Here is a 24651-nt window from a genome sequence, read left to right on the forward strand (position 1 = left end):
TTTCTTCCCAAGAGTTAGATGAGAAGATACAGCTGTCACAGAAAACAGCCTGGTTCCATTCAAAACTAACAAAACCCACACACCTGCACATCTAGAGTTTACTGATAAACACATTATGTCTCGTTTGTTTAAAAAACAAAGTATAAAATAACAAGTTGTGGTTTATTGAGGGTAATGTGTGGAACTCTTTCTTGGCCGGGTGCACGGACTTCCTTTAGTTTTGTCATCACTCTGAGGCTGCGTGTTGCCTTATGCTAAGCTAAACTAACCCACTGCTGCATAGCTCAGCTTCATAGTGAGATATGACACGCGAATTATATCAAACTCTTGGCAAGAAAGCAAATAAGTGCTGTTCCAAAAATGTTGATGTATTGATTTTTAATAACAACCAGCACTCACCCGTCACTTTAAGTATTTCAACAATAATTAAGGACACACTCACACACACAAAGATGACAGTAAGCTACCATTGCTGTTTCTTTTCCATCTAACCTCAGATTTCTGTCACCCACTGGTAGGAAAAGTCACAGGGGAAAGAAAAATAAAATAGGTGGAATAACATATTGGCTGGGGTGTTAAGAGAGACAGCTACAGAAAAAGAGAGACACAGTCCTGCAAAGTACAAGTCCATTTCCATGTGGAGGTGCTCTGATGCCAGACAGAGAAACAACAGAATACAGCTCCATCTTCCTAACTCATTTTCTCTTTTTTCAGAGCCACTTCTGAGCCTCTCTTGGCATTGCAGACTCAAACATGTTCTTCCAGAATCAATGATATAAAAACTTAAAATGCTTTTATTCTGTGCACTATTTTAAAACTTCAACCAGGCAATCAAAGAAAGACTACATGGTGTAATACTGTAGATTTTCTTGCAAACTTCCTTTAGAGTTATGACACGTGATCCTGCGGGTGCAATGCATTCTTAAGTGGCATCGTAGTGTGAATCTAAGTGAATTTATGCTTTGTTTCATGCCATCACGGTAATAAGTAACTCTAATATTAGCACCAGATTACCACTACAGTTTAATGCCTGAAATAAAAAAGTTCATAATAAGGTCACTCATAAAAAGGCTAAATTGAAGACAATGGATGCAAGGTTAGCGAAGAAAGCTTTTTTTTTTCTCTGTTGAGGTTTTAATAGAAAAAAACTGTAACTGGATACTGTTGTATAAAGCAAAATAAGATGCGTTCAATTATAATTGTTTTGAAAAACAGAAGATTACTTCTGGGAATAGTTTTAAGGGAAAATCGAGAAACTTGGAACGCCATTTAAATGAAGACAGGTGCTCTTTATAAAATGAATAAAAACAGAAGATTAATTTCCTGGACTTTGTCCTTGCAATGCAAATAAATGTGAAAAATTACAAAATAAAAGAAAGTAATCAGACTACGTATTTAAGTTTTCATAACCCCTTGAATTACTGATTATAGTTTTAATAGGTAATTAGTCACTGCAATGCAAGACAGTTTCAAAATAAGAGTTGCCTGCCCAACCCATCAGTATACAGCCAAACCTTAAGAAGTGATTTACTCAACCAGTGGTTCCCAAAGGGAGGGATAAGGAGTGGTTAAACTCTGTTATAATGGCATTTAAACAATGAGAGAGAAGAAATGAAGGATCATTGCTCTTGTATCAGGCTTTACTCCCCTGTGCTCTGCCCACCCAAAGTGAACTCTGTACAATCTCCTCAAATTGAGCTCCTTGAGACAAAATCTTAGCAAACAGGAGCCCGCTGCTTAATGCAAAGCCTTTTAAGGGGCCCCTGACATTAAAATATGGGAAACCAGTGCATTCAGCACAATTGTGAACATTTTAAACTGGCAAAACTTCCAGAAAGAGACAAAGGAGGAGAGACCAAAGGACAAAAATCAACTGAAATGTTTCCTGGCAACAACATGGTCGCACTGCACATGATTAAAGCATCGCTGTGCACCATTACACTTAAAAATTGGCCCTTAAAGTTGCGGTGTGTATCAGAGCCTTAAGGAGATTTAAATGATCACTCTGTGATTGTGATCATGATGGGTATCAAAAAGTACCCTCCACAGGAGACTACAGCCAAAAGTTTGTGTCACAAATTTACAGTTCAGCTCTTGGAATAACAAATCTATAAAACTGCTCGAGGGCAGAATCTGACAGAAACTGGAATAAATTAGCCAGAGTCCTCCATGTGACACACCGACCGCAGCCACAGTCCCCTCTCTCCCTCCTCCCCATCCCACCCTCACATTAAACCAGAGTTACTGTAAACTGAATATAAAACCCATAATCCTTTGCATCTGGGTTCTCGTCTTGGCGCACAGGACGAGTTCGGTTGCTAGACCGCAGTGAGGCTGGCACACACTCCCCAGTTGCTGCTATGCCTCATGGTGGGTGTGGGGGTGTGTGTTGGGGGGGGGGGGGGGGGGGGCTAGGTGGTAGGAGTTGGGGGCAGAGACCCTCAACAACACACTGGGGAAACAATTACATGCCACACCCAGAAATGTGAGAAAACACGTTAAACTGAAGAGAAACACAGCCACAGGTTTCTTTGCGTTCATTTTGTCACATTATCAATATTAACCTGTGGAAAACACAGGTTGAACAACACCTACATTAAAATGTTTCACTCCGTTTACAGTAAAGATCGTATACGGTAAAAGGTGGTACTCTGCCACAAAGCTGAACCCCCACACTGGAAAAAGCTTTTGAGTGGAAAACTCTTGGCAACTCAAATGCCGTTGACGGTTCTCGGGGGAGTTGCGTGACAAAAGGATGATCTAGTGAGGGAGAGAGAGGAGGGGGAGGCCGAGCACAGATCTTGGAAGTCTGAATTTTGCTGAGTGAGTTCTGCAGTCTTTGCTATCTTGAAGATTCATGCAAGCAAGCTGAGAGTTCTTGAACTTTTGACCTTTTGAACTTTAAGAAACACTGCACACCTTTGCACTTTGAAAAGTTCATTCCTTTTGTCTCCCCTTTCAGACAGCTATATTGTCTTAATTTGACCCCATCCTCTGCAGCTGTATCTTATAATTAAGTCAGCAGATCTGCCCCACTATTTTGCTAGAGTTTCCAGTAATAACATGGGAATAAATAATTTGGATCATAGTCAACAAACAGGCTCTTAAATACATCGACAGATGCCTGGTGCAGCCTGCCAATCTGTCGTTGAGTTCGAGTCATTTTAGAGCTCTGTTAATTGCAATGGAAAAAGTAATGAAATCACCTCGTGTCAACTCTTTGTCATCTCTACAACAACATTGAGCCAGATTTCATTTGGCAACCCCAGGCACTGTGGTCTGGGATACTTAATTTAACAGAGAAAAACAGGATATAGCATGTGTCCCCCATTCCTGGTCCCCCATTATATTAATTCAAATTGGGTTTCAGGGAGAACCAAACACTGTTCAGCCAAACATCACTTCTCTTCCTTTCACTTTACTTGATCACTTCATCCTGCAGCTGCCAATTAAAAATAAAACATGAGACATTCAATATATGTATGTATAATTACATTTCCTTGTCTTAGGATTGTAGTAAATTCAATATCTTTGGCTTTTTGACAGACTAAACAAGACATTAAATAACATCACATTTTTCTGGTGTTTTATAAACAAAGCTATTGTTCAATTAATCGAGAAAACATTTGGCAGATCATTTGATAATGAAGATAATCATTAGTTGCAGACATATGCGTAAACATAAAAACCAACCCATTAAATGGCTCGAGTACGGGAACAAACTTAATAACTTTTAAAAAACAAATCAAACCTAAAAATTTAACCTTAACTGTCAGAACATGAAAGCAGAAATCAATCCAAGAGGATGCAATGTGCAATGACCACGCCTTTTCCTGTCGTGGTGAAGTGCGTTCTGTGTGTGTGTGTGTGTGTGTGTGTGTGTGTGTGTGAGAGAGCCTGTTTATGTTGGACAGTGTCTTTATGAGTGAGGTCAGTAGGTACTGGAGCTTATGTCACAGCCTCTGTCCCCATGGTGATAGAGAGCAGAGCCCATGGATAAGTGCTTGGTGTGATAAGGTTCCCATGGTAGCGTTGTTGTTTTGGACCACATGAGGACATCAACATGAGTTCCACACAGAGCCGAGGCAAGGCAGATTTTGTAATGACTCCTGTCTGCAACCAGCAGGATCTGCAACAACACTGGCAGAACTCGAACTGAACACGCTTCAGTTTCCAAATACTGGGATTCTTTTTGGATTAAAAACAAATTGTTTTTACTTTCATAAAACCAGTGTAACTCTAGAATCAACTGGGTTGGAAGATGACCAGTCACTCTGCTATGGGGAGTGGTTTGGATAATGACAACAAGCCGTGAGGTCTATGATCTATGTAAAATTTGATATCGCAGATCTAAAATTATGCATGACTCAGCAGCTGAATGGTTAATTTGTCATCCAACAAGTATTAAACAGCAAGTAGCATCATTTGTAACTGCCCTTCAAACCTACTGCATGTGTTTTAGGGGCATTTGTCGAAACACCTGCGTTTGTTGTTTTGCTTGGTGGGACAATGTTTCCCAAACAACTGCCAGACTTTGTCTACTTTTAAAAACCTGAAGTAAAACCCACAGACGGAACTGTGGCGCCAATCAGGTGCAGAATGAGTCCCTGCTGATTGTTTTTTAGTCATGTTATTTGGTTAAAGCTTGATCCAGTCCCATTGTTTGTGACTGGATCATTGACTCAAACAAAGACCTGCAGATCCACAACAGACCACAGTCACAGAAGCTAAATTAGAAGCCTGGCCTGGGATTTGCTTTTCCAGCATTTGTCACAAAAATGTCTTGTGATGGAGATTGCTAATAGTAAGCACCATCCTCCATCTCTGAGCACTTGTAAATATAGCCTTCCCATTTGACACACTAACCAGTTTTGTGCTATTATCAAAGATAATTTAATACTCAAAGACAATTTCACACATGGATTCCTTTGACCAAATATTTAACATGATACAAAAGTACGACTGCCCAGGGAATAAAATGTGTTAAATGTAATAAAAGAAAATCAAAACAAGTGTTGTAACTAAACTCTTTGGAGACATTGATGAGAAAACAAATAAATAATCCTTGTTTTCTTCATTCATGAACTGTTTACTTTTAGCAGATGTGTGTGATTTGATGTGGTTTATACTGAAATTCTCTTTTTTTTTTTTTTTTTTTTGGTGCACTGGGCTTCTTGCCAGTTGGAGGCCTTTGCTCTCCCTGTTGCATTACTCTGACACGTTTGAGGCTCGTGCGCTCTCCTACGCAGACCCACAGTGCAAACTGCTGCCTGGTCCTCCGCACTCCAGACCAAAACCACAGGCAGGATGACTGTGGCTTCATTGGTCAGAGAAAACAGAGGGGTCCACAAAAACAAGCTTAAACACTGAGACACTGTGATAAATACACCGACTCACCTCTGTGGAGCAGAACAAACAAAAACACAGACTCTCACACCTGGACTGAAACCATGTCTGGTCACTTTAAGAAAGTTTTTTTTAAATCCAAACTTTTAGGAGTGAAATGGTGGAAAACCCAAAATGGAGGCCCTGGCTGAGGTTTCAGAAGGACATGACCATACAGTGCTGTAATTATATGTGCTGTAATGTTCTGTGGATCATACTGGTGCAGAGACACATGAAGCACTTGTAAAAAAAAAACACAGCCTTTCCACAAGCCGTGACCAAAACACATCGCTGTGCATTGTAAACTCGCACACTAAGAACACAGGCGAAAAACCTCTCTGTCCACAACATTAGAAGGCTGCAGCTCGTAACAAATGTAAGGAGCACTTTCAAAATTCACAGCGTGTGGAATCCCCAGAAAGGAGATCAGCTTTAACTAAAACAACTACAGCTACAGCTACAACTTACGCTATAAGGGTCTGCAGATCTCAGCAATTACTTTGTTGATAAATGATAGAAATAATTTCTTAGGAGCTAAGAAAATAAGACCCAAGTTGTAATAGAGCAGAATTGTTTTTCAAGCACTAAACACTAATTACAGCTGAGGCTGATGGGGGTGTCAGTTTTGCAAGCGTTTGGTCATAAACCAAAGTACTGGACAAATTAAAATTTTCGACCCGATAGTGGTGCTAGATGAAAAGTGACGGGATTATCAAAGTTATTGCAAATCGTCCTGAGGGGAGACGTGAATGTGTGTGCCAAATTTTATCACAAGCCAGCAGTTGTTATTGACATTTCACTCAAAACCACAAATTTAGCCTCATGTTGGCGCTGGAGGAAAAGTCAGAGGATCACCAATGTCAAAAGGATTCATTGTCTGGGAACCATGAACGTCTGTACGAAATTTCATGGCAATTCATCCTCTATGTATTGAGATATTTCAGTTTGGACCAAAGTGGTGAACTGAACGGCCAAACAATGCCATCCCTAAATCCACGTCACCAGTGTGTCTAAAAATACGACTCAAGTTGTAATGAACTGAATTTGTCCTTTTAGTGAAAAACACATTGACCACATAATAACACAAGAATTTCAAACTTCACTGTATCACGTTCCAACAATTTGAAAACATCTCTGCCATAATGAGTCTGTAAGCAGGATATTTCTAATGACTGTGATGCTTGATTGACCTTGTCATGGCCATTGTTTCAGTATGAATCACAGGCAGGTTGTTGATTCAGACATACACTTTCTCTTCATCTCTTCCTGCGCATTGCTGTATAACTGGCCCTCCGCTGCCATTCAGGAAGCTCTCTACATTCTTGCCATGACTGTTTCTGTGAGTCAGGCTGTTTTTTTTTTTAATTTGCAATGTCGCTGTATTATCTTACGATAAGGCCATGATGAGGATAATATTACTAAAATAATGCTATGATGTTTTAGTGCTCCACAAACACATAATAGATTAAGTAATGACGATGAATTTAATAAAATGTCGGCTGTGTGTAAAAGGCTTCTTTTTAGGGCTGCCACTAACTATTAGTTAGAAAACTGACCAAAGATACCAAATCTAAAATTTTCAGTGATTAAAGCCAGAGAACCATTTGAGCCAGAAACCATCAAATGTGAAAAATGTGAAAAATGACTTACATTAATTAATTGATCATCAATTATTGATCGTCATTCAACTAATCAGTTAATAATTGATTAATAATTGTTACTCCCATTTTACTGACCACAGTCTTATCTAGGAATAAATTAAAAAGCAGGATTATGGGATTTTAAACTTAAATTTTGTCCTATAACTTTATTATTGATTTTATTGACAAACCCACAAATTTTTTAAAGTAAAAAAATCTAATTTTTTCATACAAAATGCGTAGAAACCCAGTTCAGAAAGAGCTACAGCTGCACAGTGACATTTTCCTGACCCTGTGGTCTGCCCTCCAACATTTCAGCCATTGACCCCTCTGATGTTTTGGTCCTAATTCTTTTTACACATCAGAGCGTCATCTTCATGCTGATTTTCCCACCATGACAAGCTCATTTCTTTAATCTTAATGTCTTTCTCTTTGCTTAGTATTGCCTCAAAAACAAATTATTATCCTCCTCTTTCAGGGTCAGAAAGTTGTGGGAAACACAGCTGTAGTTGTTGTGTCTTCCCATGATGAAACCAAGCAAAGGCCAATCTTTATTCATCCATATTTATTAGCATGCGGAGATCCCTCAGTATATACATAACATGCCACAGGGTCAAGGGCCTTTGAAATCTTCAGAGGAGCTTAAGAAAACAGAAACAGCCTCCACTGAACTCCCACAACAGTCACAAACTGTGATGCCTCTGAGCAGAATAACTCCTTTGTTAAGAGAAAAAGAGTCAGTAATTATATTAAACAGGCAAACAAACTTAATTGGTGAAAGAGCACTTGTTGTCTTGGTTTAGTCCTCTCTTTTATACTTAATTTGATTTGGACTTGGCCACAAATGGACAGTGTCTTTGCTGTTTGCTGCCAAAAAGTGTGGGGTCACTGCACTGGTGTTTATTTTTTTCACCACTTTCTCACCGTTAATGTAAACAATATGACATCCCACCTGTAGAAACCTCTGTATGTGATGATGTTGTGTAGAGCTGATACAAAGCTAGACAAACATCTTTTTTCATCATGGGAGAAACACCATAAAAATAATTACTTTTCACTAATGTAAACTGTCCACCTTTCAACTACACCAGTGGTATATTTTCTGTCTTTTATTATTTGTTTTCTTGAGTCGTAATAGGTCAAATTGACTTGACTTATTCTGCCTTTGGTCTCAAATTGATCTGTAAACCATCAGGAACTTTGCTTGGAGCTGCTTTTGAATCTGACACAGTTTGGACTGAATGTATCTAGCAGTGTGTCTGTCCACGAGGAAACTTAGTTCTTATTTACTGTGGGGTCTCTGTTATATTTCTATCTGCAAAGTTTGCAAATACAATAGTTAAAAGATAACTCTGGTGATATTCTACATTTTTCTTATTATCAAAAAATTCCATGAAAAAACAAAACCAACAGTGAATTGATCCTAAGTGTTCACTGAGCAGCCAGACCCTGATATGGCTTATTCCCCTGTGCCATAGAACTTTATTATTTTCCAAAAGCTATTAAAACAAATTAATTAGCCGCACGGTTGCACTGGGTGACATGTTTTTTTCGTTGTAATGAGCATGGAAAATGTAGTTTATTTTTGTAGACGCACAGTCCTGCTGCCGTAAAGATTCAGCAGAGTATCATTTATGTATTAATCCCCAGCAAATACACTGTTTAGTACTGTCTGAGTAACATTTACTACAAATACAGTACACAGCTGATTTACAAAAATATTTAGCCTTTTTTTTTTTTAAATTAACCCATAATTGATTAGCTGTCGTAGGGAAGTCAGAAAGCTCTGAAAGAAGAACTAACACATGGCTTTCAGTCTTTAGTATTTAGTCACACTGTAATTATGCATTGACTGTGTTTGGTGCAAAGACTCACATACAGTGACTAAGGTGTCATCCTGGGCATTGTGCACATCTGGACGCACTTCATGTGTGGTGACATGCAAAAACAATCAGAATCTTTAAGAGCTTTGTCAGACTTTACAGTTTGTCCCTCATGGGCTGGTTGATCGCTGGCGTGCAGTTCTCCAATCACTTGTTTGACTTGTAGTTTCTTACGAGGGGAAACAGACGATCAGACTGCAGCCACTAAAGGGAAACGCTGAGCCGCTGCAGGCAGCCAAAACTGCCGAGTCATCACAAAACTCTGTATCGAACATCGACATAAACACAGATGTGCACACACAGACCTTGTCTGTTCCATGTTTCTCGACACATACACACACAGGCCCACTACTTTCTTTTCTTTCCATCATAACCTTTGTTTTGGCTGAGGAGCGTGCAGATTGCTTACACTTGTGGTCTTGACCCTAGTGGTGGGGGAGCTGCTGTCCAAACTCTGTCGGAGAGGTGTGAAATCAAACCCCATCTGCTTTGGCAAAGCCTTCTATGAGCAAAGAAGCTGAATGGGCTACAGTGTCTGAAAAACTCAATCGTAAACATATTTCAACAATACGGATGCTCCACTTAATGAGAAGGCTCATTTTCTCAAAAAGAATTATTTTTTTGAGTCCTACTGTATAAAAACGCTTGTGGCAATTCACAGTTGTTGATGTTCGATAAAATATGGGCTTCCTGGGAGGTCTATGGCAACTGACAAGATTATACGGATCCCTCTGAATGTCTGCAGCGTCTGAATAATATCAGGGGAAGCATCATCCTTTACTGTGACACAAGTTTTAAGAACAACATTTTTCATACTGCGGATAAGGTTCCCATGCAAGAGCTTTAATATAAGTCTTTAAGTCGTGGCTGCATGAAAGAGAGAGCAATTTACAGTAACAGACTTTAACCACGCCGCATCTGGTTTCGATTAAGACAACACTTTTAATGTGACTGGATGGCAGCTTTGTTTTTTTTTCTCTTTGCAGCTGCTACGATACAGAGAGCTGGAAACTATTTGAGCTGGAGTGGCCATCTTATTCTGTTGCCGTTGATGATGTTTTTTTTTTTTCTGCCATTTGTTTCTGGGATTAACCCATAGTACCATCTCCTCTCCGAAGAAAAATAATGTGACACCTGGGTGATTTACCAAAGACTCGAGTGCTGCTGCCTGCAGGGTGGTACAGTCATTCTGCAAGGAGAGTGGGAGCTGCGCTCTGGGAGACAGATGTGCATTTCAGTTAATGCCATGTGGTCATACGTCTTACTGTAACAGAGGTATCTAGATAACCAGGAATGGCTAGGCAAAACTTTAACACAAGCAGTAGCAGCAGCAGAATACCACCAAGACAGATAGAGCTGACCAGAACAGTTATCACTTATTATCTCTATTGGCTTTCTTTCTCGATCTCTATTTCCAGGAAGTCCAGCCTGGGCCAGTAAATTCCTACAAGTTAAACTGCACTGATTTACAGGCCATTGATTTATAGGCCACATGCAGCCTTTCTGGAGGACAAGGTGGAAACCTGCAACTTATTAGAGTGATCATTTTAGAGCACCTTTTTTTTTCTTTCCTTCTTTCTTTTTTTTTTAACACATAACCCAAAAAGCTCCTTCTCTCCTTCTCCCTCCCTCTCTCTCCAGATGGGCTTCATTCTGCGAGCATCTGGAAGTTAAAGCCTTATTTTCTTCACTCAAAAACTTGAGCCACGTGTGCTACCCTGAAGGTGAACCCTCAGAGATGTTCCTTTACTTAGTCTGATCCTCTGTGCTTTTCCCAGCACTGCCACTACTCCGAAAGCGTTTCAGTCCCCACAGGTGGTGCCATTAATTCACTTTGTTGGATGTCCTTCTGGCTAATGAAAGATGAAAGTCTTTCATTAGCCAGAAGGACATGTGCTCTAGAAAGAAAATGTGCTCTACTTAAGTGAAAACCCTGGCATGCTTAGCTGTATTGTGCAACACATCTGCCTCTGGGGGCTTTTTGGTATGACACCTGCATATCTGGCCAGCACAACAGGAAGACGGGGGGCAAAGAGGAGACAAGAGCCAGACACAAGCCACCACACAGGACATCCTGGGAAAACAACACAGTGGGAGGGCAAACACTGACAATGGTAGGTGGGAGAGAGGGTTCCAGGGCCCTGTCATCTTGTTTGGGTATGATGTTCACAACTCAAGGAAACTAAGTGGAGGGGAAACTGTCAACACTTTTCTTCTTCTGGGTGCCCAGAGGCAAACAGAAGCAGCAGGTTGTCTGTGAGTCATGGAGGAATATATTATTATTATTATTATTATTATTTTATCACACTGAGGCTTCTCTGGGCTTTTTAAAAACTACTGCAAATTAGATTCAACTATTTACCAATTAATGAGCAAGCATGCAATTTTGCTGTTAACACGTTGCACAAGCAAAAGTTACCACACAATAACTTGTCAGTGTTTTTATTGATGATGTCTTTGAAGATAACATGCTTTTCTCATTACTTTTTAATTGACTACAACTCCCTGGTTCGTTACCATCTGTCTACAACTAATAATTTCATCTCTTCAGCTGAATTTCTTTTAGTTTCTTTTCTACAGGGCAAAGGAATAACAGGTTTTCAACAAAATCAATCCCTGTCCCCACAGTTCCTCGGGTTCTCTTCTCTGTCTTCAATCGTCATTGCAGAGCACCAGGGGAATGAAAACTGGGACAAACAATAGGAAGCCGATAGGAAACATCTTGCATGTACATCCAGGTTTGCATCTCATGCTCTTTGACGTGTAAACAGAAATGAGTTGTGAAAAAAAAAAGTCCTTTGAACGCTGCCATTATACCTCTGCTACCCCCACATTTTCCAAAACCAAATCCCTTTTGGCTTCTTTGTGTCCTTTTTCACAAAGAACCCTTTTTAACAGTCAGAACTTGCACTGTTTTGAGTAATGAAGATGCTGACAAATAGTGATAATCTGTCATCTTGCCTTTCCTGAGCCTAGGTTTGTCTTTCAGAAGTGGCCTGGAAAATTAAATACAAAAAAAGAAAATAAGCCCTCTCATAAAATGCAAGATGGACGACTCGGAGTCATAGCTTAACACAGCTGGCGGAGTGGAGCTGAGATTGAGCTCAAGAAAAACATCAAGAGTTCTAGCAGTTCATGTCTGCGTGGTGCCAAGCATGACATAAAGGCCATTTGTTTTTCACATGCAAGCCTCTCATCTTGGATGGTAAACTCATGATATTTCATCTCATAACTGACAAAATAAACATTCTGTGCTCCATCAGCACAACCAGTTTCTCTTAGTATTAAAAACAAACAACAACATAAACATAACCCCATTTTCATCACCGAAATGGAAACAAAAAACGAGAAGCTCTCTGGGGCCTTGAATCTGGTGCTGTATTTCCCCTAATTCTACATCTCAGGTTTCACTTGGTTCCAGTCATCCTGCAGAGACACCACAGCGAGACATAGACACCAGTGAAAGCCCCAGAAATCTTAATGAACAATGTCTCCACTGCTGCTCCACCCACCACCCCAAACACCACCCACCAACCACCAACATAAGCAACTTCAGGAAAGACCCTCACCACAGTACAAGTAGTCTGTGGTCACTCCATCAAGCTGCTGCTGGCTCCTCCTCCTGTTCCAGCCCCAAACCCCCCGACCTCTGCTTTTTATGATTGGTTATTTGAGCCAGAGCCCAATGAAACTGTACATGTTCCACAGCCAGAGCAGAGCGAGTGACCCAAAACCCCTGAGCTGGAGGGCTGCAGTCGAATCTGCTCCAAATTATTTGCACGGCTGCAAAGCACATGGGGTTGAAAGGCTTATATAAGGCCTGTGGTAGGAATATTCAACCCGTGTCACCTCCTTTTGAATTCCCTGTGCGCTTTGTCTTTTTCATCAGGACTATTTTTACATCAAAAATAGAAGCTTGGGGAGAAAACAAAGGTCATTTTTTAAAATATATCTACTTAACTTCCAAAATAAAAGCTTTATCGATGTGTAAGAATGGAAAGCAACTTTTTTACGTCCTAACATTTTCTACAATTAGCAGTAAGCACAAAGTACAACTGAAGCTCATGAGAACGTCATTAGTTTTGCAGGTATTTGTATTCATAAACCAAAGCATTGTACAAATTAAAAATTTGAACTGATTATGGCGCGAAATGAAAAACAGAGATCATGAATGTCCGTACCAAATTTCCTGGCCATCCATCCAGTGGTTATTGAGACATTTCACTCAAAATCTCAAATGCGAACCTCATGGTGGCGCTAGAGGAGAAGTTAGTGGATCATCAAAGTCATCGGAATTCATCCTCTGGGGGAACACGAATATCTACACGAAATGCCTTGTAAATTCATTATTCAGATGTATTGACATGTTTCAGTCTGGACGGAGGTGGTGAACTTAATGACCGATCCTTGCAGCCACACCACTAGCTTGGCTAAAAACTAGAATTTTCTTCGTTTTAAAGAACACAGGTAATTCTATAGCACAGAGTCCACGCTTCGACGGACAATACAAAGACGTCAGGCTGTGATCTCACTTAAATAACACACAAATGGTGTGTGGCCATTGGGTATAAACATGTCAAGAAAAGTTGTGGCTTTCAAAAGACAACTTGCAGACACTCTGGGTGCCCTGTATGGCGCAACAATAAATTTTAGGAAACTCCAGGCACTGAGGGATCAAATTAACACTAATGAATCTTACCTCAGTTACTTTTTTTTCTATTTCTACCTCATCTCTTTGTGTCTCTGGCCGGTGTCATCTCAAACCAAAACATATCCAATTGCCCGCCTGAGCCTGAGCGCTCTCCTGCACAAACAGATGGTAAGTCAGCCAGATCTCCAGTTGTCAGACAAGAGACGATTTTGTTGCTCAACCAGACAAAAAAATGGGTCACCATTATACCACTGATAGCTGAAACAGTCTGGAGGAGGGCAGACACATTTTCAAGGAGGAGATGATATTTTTCCACTAATGAGGATCTCATATGAGGATACTGAAGAAACGCAAAGACGGTCCTCTTCAGGGAGCCACGGTTGGGTTATTTTTCACCTACAGAACTCAACTCCTTAAAATGTAAATAATGGCACGTTTAAAAATGGCACAGTGCTTTTAGGAATACTTGGAGAAGGACAAAGGAAAGTTCAGTTTGCAGTCAGAGAGACTTCCTGGGGATTTCTGGTTGCCAAAGCAGATGCTAGGTCAGGAGTCCAGACCAGGTGGCTGAGATTTACTCTGATAGTTAATCACATCTTGCCTTCCTCACAGATGTTTTTATAACTTGAACGGTGCCAGTGCCTCCTTAATCAAAAGTCTTTCATTCATGAGTCACAGACAATAAGTGTGAATGTGTAGAAATGCCGAATTTAAAGGGTGATTTTATAGCTCCACTGAGGAACAGAAATGAGGAGTTTGTTTCCAAAACAGCATGTTTCCATGTACAGCAGTTTATCATTTTATAGCTTTAAACTTACACAGGAGTGAGACTATAAAAGTGTCAGACAATTTGTCAAGAACTGACTATGAACAACAGACGTTAAATACAGTAGTTTGTCTTTAATTTGGTGCTGCTGGTTGAAAACTCCACTGAACTTTCCTGCTTCCAAAAATCTAGAGCAAAATGTCTGCACCATCTCAAGAAAGCAATCCATCACATCAGTCAAAATGAGCACACCACTGGTGCTTGAATGTGTCTTTAGTGTATTGTATTTCCTTTAATCAACGACCTCTTATGTATCAGAAACACTATCAGAGACACTCCCCTCATATGCATATAACAAGCCCAAAGGCATTAACAACCCACTGCAGCCTCTCACATCTGCAGAGAAAAAAAAAACACTCCATCTCCGTCTGCTTCATCCGATTAACTTCATTGACAAGACCTGAAAGCTGAGTCACACCATCAAACACAGGATGTCACACAATTGTACGGGGAGCATGCAACCCCGCTGCCACGTTTCACTGGCTTCAGTCACAGCTCCTTTATGACCCAAAACACAGACCAAGAGATGGATCCAGCACTTGGATTCAGTCTGAATGACTTAATGAAAATCAAACACAACGGAGGCAGAAGGCGAGGAGGAGGAGGAGGCAGAGGCAGAGCACTAAGGAAACATTAGCAGAACTACTCCCAGCAACTTCCTCTGCAATGAATCGATAGAGGAGACATACCAGAGGAGCACAGCTTCTCTGAGTCACACTCTCTTGATAGTGGCTGGAGAAGTTTCAAACCAGAGCCACAGATGCCAAAAAAAAAAAAAAAAAACAGGCAGGAAAAGTGCAGCAAGTGCATAAAGTGACAATACAATGTCAGATGATCAACGATGAACAACTGGATTAATTCACTCACTGATAAGTGCTGGCTATGTTTTCATATGCTGACTAATGATAATCTGTTCACTTGCTTATATGGTTTCGTTGTTACACTGTGTAAACTAGAAGTCCTTTCACACAGCACATTAGATAAATAAAAAACACCAAACTGTGAGAAATATGCCAAAAACAGTTATGAAATGTGATCCACACACTTTCACAACCACTGGTGTAATCCAGCTGAGTGCATTTACTCAAGCACTGTACTTAATTTTTGTCCTCTAAAATATGAGTTAGGATTCCATTGTTATGGACCAGCCTTCCTGTAATGTAGACAAAATTTTCTCTGTCTCAACCAGCTGCAACATTTAAATCATGTTTACACTCTTTAGGTGTAAAAACAAATAAATTTAGAAGGGCCATTCTGCATAATGAGTACTTTCACTACTGTTTCTTGAAGCACATTTTGTTGGTAGTGCTTTTACTTTTACTTAAGCTGTGGTGAACAAAGTATTTAAGTATTTACTCAAGTAAAAGTAGCAAGACTTAAATATTAAAGCACTCCATTACAAGTAAATGTGCCGTAAGTAAACGTTTCTATGCATTGTTAGCAAAATTTACTGAAAATATCAAAACTACTCATTCACTCCTGTAGTTACTTTCCATCACTGTTTTTAAGTAAGCTTTTAAATATGTAATGGAATATATTTTACTTTGCTGTACTTTTACTGAGGGATCTGAATGCTTCTTCTACTATTGCTTAAATAAAAGTACAGAAGCACTTCGTCAACCACTGTTCACAACTACATGTGGGAGGCGCCGTCTTTAAAAAAAAAAAAAAACATGCCTTATGTAAAGACCTGTTGTCCTCCTATAGAGCCTAAAGCGACATTAATGTGACGAGAGATTGCGAGAGACTTTGCGTATTTTGGCAAAGTTCGTGCACAGCAAATTAAAACAGATGAACTATAACATTACACCAGAAGACTGCAGCTGCACTATAAGTCCCTTATATAGTCAACTGGCGAAGGTCTAAAGCTGCATCTTTCACCATTTTAGGGACTGTAGTACATGCTGCACCACTGTTATTTTCCATAATAGATCATTCCCAAACAGTTCGTTGAAAGCACACACATATTAAAACTATGTTATTCGATCCTGTTAACTGGTCACATGTATCATCACAGTGGTCATAAAAATCAGTGGCTTTAAGACAAATAATAAAACCAACTAAAAAAAAAATCAAAAAAAATCACTGACAACATTTTACTCACCTTGCCGGCCAAGAACTCCCGGATCATTCGTCGCTCTGATACTTCAGTTAGACACCAACTTCCATGGACGAAATCGAGAAGGAAAAGGCGTCTGTTTTAAGGGCTCACACACTTAGAAAAATCTTCAAGCGCTATAAACATTTAGAATAGTGTAAAGAGAGAGAGAAAGAGAGCAGTCGCATCCAACGGGGGAGGGTCCTGAAGTGGAGCCAAAGAAACTGGAAAATCTGTGACAGCACGGGGACTGGTGGAGGAGGGAGGAGGAGAGGAGAAAAAAAAGGAGGGATGGGGCAAAGAGGAGGTTTGGGGAGGTCTGGTGGGGGGATTGAGAGTTGTTTTTGTCTCCAGCACGCCTACAGACCTTGATGTGTAAGTGTGTGTGTATGTGTGAGTGTGTGTATTGAGCAGAAAAATGAGATAATATGAAACTGTGGTCTGATGGCACTATTAGATGAAAACGGTTTATCCTCCTGGGAGCATGAGTGTGCTCTGTAAGTTTAATGGCAATCTGTCCATTAGATTCTGATATTTCTTATATACAAATGCAAATTTTTGATTTGTCTGTATGTCCTGCACATATAGTGAATTGACAATAAAAAAAATCTTTAGAATCTTCTCGTCTAACTCTCGGCAAGAGACCAAGTAAGTGCAGCTCCCAAAATGTTGAACTCTTTCTTTGCTCCTTGATGTGGTTGCAGAGGTCAGTGTTCTGTGGATGCCGACCAAGTTCTTCCACACCAAACTCTGATAACCATGCCTTTATGCACGAGGGCACAGTCATGTTGACACAAGAAAGGGCCTTCTCAGAAGTGTCCACATATTTTTGGCAATATTGTTCTTTCTCTCTCTCTCTGTGTCTAAGATAACTGTCAGTCAGCCTTTGCTGCCAGCAGCTGGAGGGCTTCTGCCCAAACAGTAGGTCAGCCATGATAACCAGCCTGTTCAGGACTGCCCCCCCCCCCCACTGAGTGCTGACACAGATAAACAACTCACGGACAGAGGCCTGGTGGAGCAAACATCCTCACTGAACGGAAACCAACACCAAAGGGAAATAAAATAGTTTCCTGTGAATGACATCATGGGCTGACCAGCAATCCCATGCTGAGATAGGGTTCCATCATGTTAGTGTTACTTTTACTTATAATGTCAAAAAAGGTGTTGAATGTATTTTTTAAAACAAACAAACAAAAAACACTGTATCATTGAGTGTAGCTATCTGTTACACCCAAATATCCTTCCTAACATTTAAATCTGTCCTTTCTTCATCCTGGAAAAAAAAATCATTGGCATGTGCAATCAAATGTCTAGCTCTACTAGTTTCATAGTTGCGGGCTAAATTCAATAATAAAACAAAAATAAAATGTCAGATAAACAGATAATAATGAGTAGTTTCGTTAATGAGCTTTTGGGAGAGCCTGCTGAGACACTAAATGGCTGAAAACATCATCTGCTTTCAGAAACAGGCTTTATTGGGTGAGATATTTAAAGAGAAGATATTAAATTATTAATGATAGTGTATAATGAACTCCTGCTTTTGGGCCTGTATTGTCTAATTGTTTGGGAAGAACAGAGCTTGAATCTGTTTTCAGCCAAGTATGAGAATAACTGAGGTAGTGAACTGGCTTTTGACCAGGAATCTCATAAAGGGAGATCCCAAATCCTGCAAGCCATAATGCATCTATCAGATAAGTTGGGATCAGAGTGGAGTGCAGCCATTAGATCAGTTTTGCAAATGCATGCAGATCTAAACAAGTAATATTTATTATTTATTATTATTATATGTCTATTGCATATTGCTTATTTAATGTATTTTAGGAACACATACTGCTGATGTAAAGAACTGTAAATGTTTGTACCTGTGGTGCTTTTGAGACAATAATTTTATTTTTCTGTGTGAAATACTGCCATCTACTGGAATACTGGTGTATCTGGCTACTGCATCCACCGATTCACTGCTGGGACATTATAAATAATGAGAAGCCAAACATTGTTAACACCACACAAAACGTTATTTCCAGTGGAGATCAAAACATTTTCAGAGAAATCAGATACGTTAGGATGAATCTGGGGTTTGAAGAAAAATAAGCACAAGACCTGTAGAATATTTCCGTTTAATGGAATGATGCAGCCATAAAAAGCATGAAGTCATAAGTCTGATTATTTTCAGTTTAAACATAATTTAGTTTCAATGAACAAGTGAAACAAGCTGTTTTTGTAGCAGCCCAGGGGCTCGAAAATCCCCACGTTTTCTCAGAATTGTTTGGATGTACATAATTTGATTAATCACAAATTTGTTTGAAATTTTCACTGCTTGAAGTAGAACAAAAACTATGACAGGTTCTCCTTTCATTTTCTGCCAGTCCACTAATTTAATCAATCACTTATGGGCGCCTGGGGAAATTATGAAGCTGCCATGCAGTGGGGGTCAGTAGGGACCCAAAATTTTTATTTTTATTTTATTTTTTTTTTTATTTTTTAATTTATTTTGCCTTGCGTCCTCCTATGAGGTTAATCCAGCCATGTCTACTGGTCTGTTTAGTAAGTAGAATTTTTCATTACCTAAACAGAAAATAAGGTCAAATGTAAATTCAATCAAAAACACATTTACCATTGGTTGAAACACTCCGACTGCAGGCCTGTATTATTACAGTGAAATGGAGGGATGTTATATATTGTACCTACGTATAAAAAGGCATACTGGATTCTTTGTCATACTGGATTTCATTCAAAGTCTCCTACTATTTTCCGCTTTAATCCTATGGGGAGAAACCGCACTCTCTGCTAAGAGCGTCTGCTCTGCTGCAGAAATATATGCGGAGAAGAAGAAGGCATCCATTGTGACGTGTTTCCGGTGTCATGTCAGCTCTGTGTGGCAACCACATGGCTAGCTTCTGTTGCCGCGTTTAAATCTATATTTCTCCAGTCTGGCGTTTTTGGCGAAGAGGTTTTGATGCAACAGGACATCGAGAGGTATGTCAGCTTTCGGTTTCTGTTGTGTTAGCGTGGTATTATAAAACGTTAGCCGACGAAAGGCTGTCGGCGAGATATTTTTTTTGTGAATGGTGCCAGTTTTGACTTTTAATACCAAGCAGCTAACTTCTACCTGTCAACATCTAAGGAGACACATTGAACGGATAAAGGGAAGAATGGATTCGACCGAATATCAGCAAATCCTGGACGCAAATGTCCTGCAGTCGGTCAAGAATCTTAAACTGAAAAGACGCTGGCTCCTACAACAGGACAGTGATCCAAAGCAGACCTCAAAATCCACCACAAACTGCTTCTGGACACATAAGCAGAATGTTTTGAACATGCTGTACCTGCAAGACAGCTTTGAAATATCTCAGAATTTAAACTGATGTACAGAAAAAGTGGGTGAAAGATTCTTAGCTGCTGCTGTGTTTACAAGCGGTTCTATCTTGTTGGAAAGCGGGTTGTTGCTGAGTAAGTCGGGTTTGTTGATCAACTAATAGTGCAGTTGTTTCAGTTGCAGGTTTGATTGCAGTTTGTGAAAAGTATTTTAAGTAGTGTAACATTTGCAGTGAAAATGTGAAACAGCTTGTTTACCTGATAGTAAGTGAGAAGTGTTTGACATTTTATGTGCTCAGGATTTTGTTCCTGTTTGACTTTTTTTTTGACTTGGCTTTTTTTGTTTTCCTCTCACAATGTTATCAAGCTGTCTTGTTTGTACAGCACTATAGATGTCCAAACACAGTGGTTCCCCTTAAATCAAGCTTTGTCTTCAAGTTGTGAAAAGTTATCCAAAATGCATTTTTTTCCATGTCACACTGCTGTATTTGAAAATTCTTCTGAAGCCTTGAAGAGGTACAATTATTGTCATTTTTATGTCAAAAAAAAATATTGAGAATTAACAAGGAAAAAACGAAACACCAAACAAACCATTTGTATTGCAGAAATAATATTTATTCTCTTTTCTTTGCTTTTTATCGTCTTAGGGTGAGTTTCAGTCTCTTGGTGAAAAACAGTACCTTAGCACAGTCACATACGTCATCAGCTAGTGTCACAGATGGCAGAAGTTGTACCAGAGAAAGGTCGTGGCTTGAAGTTTGCAGAGCAGCAACTCCTGCGTCATGGCTGGGAACACGGTAAGATGCTTTTGGTCTATTCTGTACAACAATCCAACCACCGCAGTGGGGCAAACTCTGGTTTCTTACTCAGTCCATTGTGTCCTCAGGTAAAGGACTGGGGCGAGCTGAGAATGGCATATCAGAAGCTATCAAGGTCAAAGTGAAGTGTGACAAAGGAGGGGTGAGTGTACAATGACACATGAAGGTATTTGATTTCAGTCTTTAGGATCAATGATGCACATCGATCTCTGCTGTGGTCTTAACTAGACCGTTGCTCTTCTCTAGGTTGGCCACAAGGAAGGAGAGCAGTTCACCTTCCATTGGTGGGATCATGTCTTCAATAAAGCCTCTTCCAGTCTGCAGGTGGAGTCTGATCAAGTAGGTCTTGCCTTCAAATATCTGAACACACACTCAAAGACAATCACCTACACTCTATACGGCATAATCAGCGGAGTGGACATTTTATCCAAAGGTAGTGATGCAGTCATGCCATGTTTAAAAGGTTATTAGCATGTGATTTATATATTTTTTTGTTGGTTTTATTTTTGGTAACGGGGTGACCTCTTTCAGAATGAGGAAATAATCACTTGCTTTAATCAGCTCATTTATTAGCCACTTTTTCTGGTCAGTGTGAGAATATTTCTAGGAGCAGCTTAATGTGTCAGAGAAACAACTCTGAAGTATTCCTGACTACACTGATTAGTTCCTCCTGTCCTCTCAGTGAATGGAATCAGCTGGTTCAGTCTTAAACAGAAGGTTTTCTGGTTTTCTCTACAATCCAGAACGGTATTAAGTTGAAGAAGACAGTGGAGGAAAATGAAGAAGATGGCATGATCTCCAACAAAAAGCCACGCAAGGCCGCACTGGCTAAAGCCAAACTTTATGGATGCTTTGTCAAGGTAATCTGTGTGTTTCTCATTTATTGTGTAAATATCCAGTGAGTTCTTGTCCTACCTGCTACAGCACATACAGTATAACCAACCTGAAAGACATTTGTTCCAGTGTTTCCTACTGGTTGAGAATGTATTTGTAATTTAATGCTGCTTAATTCACAAACAAAAACAATGGCAAACACATGCATTCATTGATGCTAAGAATGTGACGGTTCAAATAAATAAATAGTTCAGTGTTCAGTGACCTCGACAGCATTTGTTTGCATGCTTCTCTTTCAGTCAGCCACGCTGCTGTCTGGTCAGGAGCAGCCAGAGCCAAAGTCTTCCCACTCAGATGACAGCAGTAGCTCAGACGAGGAGGACGACGAGAGACTGGATCTGTCCAGCACCACCAAGTAAGCCCTTCATCTCAAACAGATTAAAACTATGTTTTCTATGAGCACTTTACTGAAGTCCCTCTATAATAAATGGTTTAAAATATGTTTTAATGTAGTTAGAAGCAGACAAAAGGTCATTTTTAAGTGGTAATTACAGTATTTGTCAATGTATTACAACAGTTGTTTTAAATATTGTCATTCAATTCAGATTATTCTTTAGCTTTGAATTGTCTACGAAGCACTTTGTGATCTAAGCTTCTGATACTGCCATAAAATTAAAGTTATTCATTGACACCAACAGGCTCTCTGATGCCGATCTAGTGAAAGCTTGCGGAGGGCGCACAGCTCACAAGTAAGTTGATAGGACTCAAATTTGTAGAATTTTAAGTCCCACGTGGAAGGATAAAGATGCCCTGAAGGCTTGTTTTCAGTAAAAATCACAAAACTGAGAACTGTTGAGTATTTCAACGTGACCTAATATTCTGTTCTGCCTGTGTTCTTCAGAGGAGCCAGACATGGCTTGACCATGAGTGCCAAGCTAGCCAGACTGGAGCAGCAGGAGGCTGAGTTCATGGCTAAATATGGCAAGAAGAACCAACCAGCAAGTGCCTCTCAGGTTTGTGTTACACCATCTCCACTGCCCAACAAGTCATCGGACCATAGGATGGAGGGGCAGGAGCAGACAGCTGAGGACACTCAGAGTAAAAAGATGAAAAAGAAAAGTTCCACTAGGAGCATTAGCAAGTTAAATGGTAATGAAGTGTCTGAGATTCCTGAAATAGATGTTAAACCCAAGAAGAAGAAAAAGAGAAAGAAAGGCAATGATGAAGCTCAGGAAATAACCGATGCAGTTTCTGCAGAGGGAGATGTTATGTGTGTAGAAAACAGTGAAGTGGACCATTCACACAAAACAAAGAGGAAACATAAAAAGAAGAAAGATCGCTCAGAGCAGAATAAAGACGAAAAAGCACCTTCACCTGCAGCAGAGAGCAAGAGTGTGGAGGAGTCAGCTGAGCTGCACGCCAACACTAAAGTGAAGAAGAAGCGGAAGAAATCTTCCGAACACCACAGTGAGGAAGAGGAGAGTAACGATACAGAGTCCAGCCAGTCAGATCTGGTCCAGAGCGGAGCTTCAGTAATCAAAAAGACAAAAGCTAGAGTGTTGTTGGAGGAAGCAGAAGTTACGGAGGAAGAAACAGCAGTGAAGCTAAAAAGGAAAAAATGTAAAAAGGGCGAACTATTTGTAGATGACAGATTAAATGAGGAGGTGCTTCCCCCAAAGAAGAAGAAAAAGAAGAAGTCTAAAGACTCGTATCTGATTTAAAAAGAATGGTCTGGAAATTTATTAACAGATTTATCTTGGCTGATCGGGAAACTTGGCATTACCTTAAATCAGCTTTGTTGAATTATGTGCGAAACATGAACTCTATGGAGGCTGTTCTCTGATTTGACTTATCTGAGAATTAGTTCAGGTGTTTTCCACTGATTGGAGAATATTTTTAATTAGTAACTCAGACCGGTAACAAGATGACATCCAGCGGTTGTATTTATAATAGCCTGTTGCAGATGTATAGCTGACTGACAAAATCAGGTCAGTTTGGTCCTTTATTGGCTATTGTTGCTGATGCAGGCTTTTTAAGATTGTTGGCTGTATGAACATGAAATGTGTGCAGCTGAATTAGTCAATTCATATTTTAGTTTGATGCTGTAAATCTGCTGTAAATTGTTTTGACGAGTCAGCACTTTCAGCTGACTGACATCAGAAATCAAGTAAGTGTTGTCGATTGCGACATGGAGCTCGTTAAAAGTTTCCCGTGTTGAGGAAATTCTGAATTTTGAAAAATGAATGACGTGATATGACAAGTGTTCTTGTGTGATTCTTTCAGATTTATAATTTTCAGAGTTCTATTATTCTCTTTATGAAAATGTCCAAGTTATATGCGATACAATATCCCAGCATACAGAAAAAATGCTATGATAGGATTTACAAAAAAAAGGAAGCAAATTAGTTATATACACAACAATAGTCTTAATAACAATACATCTTAAATTCCTGTACGTGGAGGGAACAACTAGTTATTTGAAATTTTTTTATCCGTGTGACCATGTAAAAATGTTTGACCCACTTAATTTAGTATAAGATGAGGGGCTTACAGAGAGGTAACAACATATTTGTGTTTTACATATTTGCAGACCAAGAGCATTCTCTGGTTCTACTCTGAAAATGTTTTTTTACACAGAGCTATAAAGATCGAACCCCTGAGACCAAAGTACGACCAAAGTACGTCCAAAGCATGTGGGTCACAGCAGCAGGAGACAACCTACATCTGCCACAAGATTTGGATAACTTGGACTTGGTTTATCAAACACAATATATAATATTGAATTGCTTGAGTCAGTGTCTACTACAATCCAAGAACTCCAAGTTTCCCACTGTGCTTTAAAGTACTGTATCTTTAAAATGACCATTTGACTCAGTAGTGGATCTGCAAGTCCAGAACATTACATACTTAGTTAACTGTATTAAAGGATGTTAACTGAAATATTTGGGGGCTTATGTGGATAGGTGTTGTACAGTTTTTGTGATGAAACTTCACTCGTGTAAAAATTGGAAGAAGTGACTGCTTCTTGTTGTTTATATTTTTTATTTTATTGTCATTGTCGTTGTTCACAGGATGCAAAAATACAAAATATCAATGCCAGACCCAAAAGGCCAGATTTATTAATGCTGGGGGTGAAGACAAATACCTAAATTTTTTTAGTGGCACGTAACCAAAAGTGCCATGTATTCTGAAGAGGCTGCA

General features: G+C 39.7%; 2 protein-coding genes across 2 annotated transcripts in view; one reads left to right on the forward strand and one right to left on the reverse strand.

Annotated features, from left to right (window-relative positions):
* Window positions 1-16666, reverse strand: part of pear1 (platelet endothelial aggregation receptor 1) — a 43671-nt gene extending 27005 nt beyond the window's left edge. Inside the window, exon 1 of the mRNA XM_041043751.1 lies at window positions 16490-16666. The gene's annotated coding sequence lies outside the window, so the exon portion shown is untranslated. The remainder of the gene's footprint in view (window positions 1-16489) is intronic.
* A 2668-nt stretch (window positions 16667-19334) lies between these two features.
* Window positions 19335-24551, forward strand: gpatch4 (G patch domain containing 4). The gene is made up of 8 exons (XM_041044867.1): window positions 19335-19459; window positions 20446-20595; window positions 20685-20758; window positions 20863-20955; window positions 21360-21476; window positions 21750-21865; window positions 22149-22199; window positions 22352-24551. Exons 2-8 carry the CDS (start codon window positions 20517-20519, stop codon window positions 23169-23171), a joined length of 1350 nt encoding a protein of 449 aa, XP_040900801.1. The 5' UTR covers window positions 19335-19459; window positions 20446-20516; the 3' UTR covers window positions 23172-24551.
* Window positions 24552-24651: the final 100 nt, after the last annotated feature.

This window comes from Toxotes jaculatrix, chromosome 8 (genome assembly GCF_017976425.1).
Source record: "Toxotes jaculatrix isolate fToxJac2 chromosome 8, fToxJac2.pri, whole genome shotgun sequence".
In the NCBI taxonomy this organism is placed as follows: Eukaryota; Metazoa; Chordata; class Actinopteri; family Toxotidae; genus Toxotes; species Toxotes jaculatrix.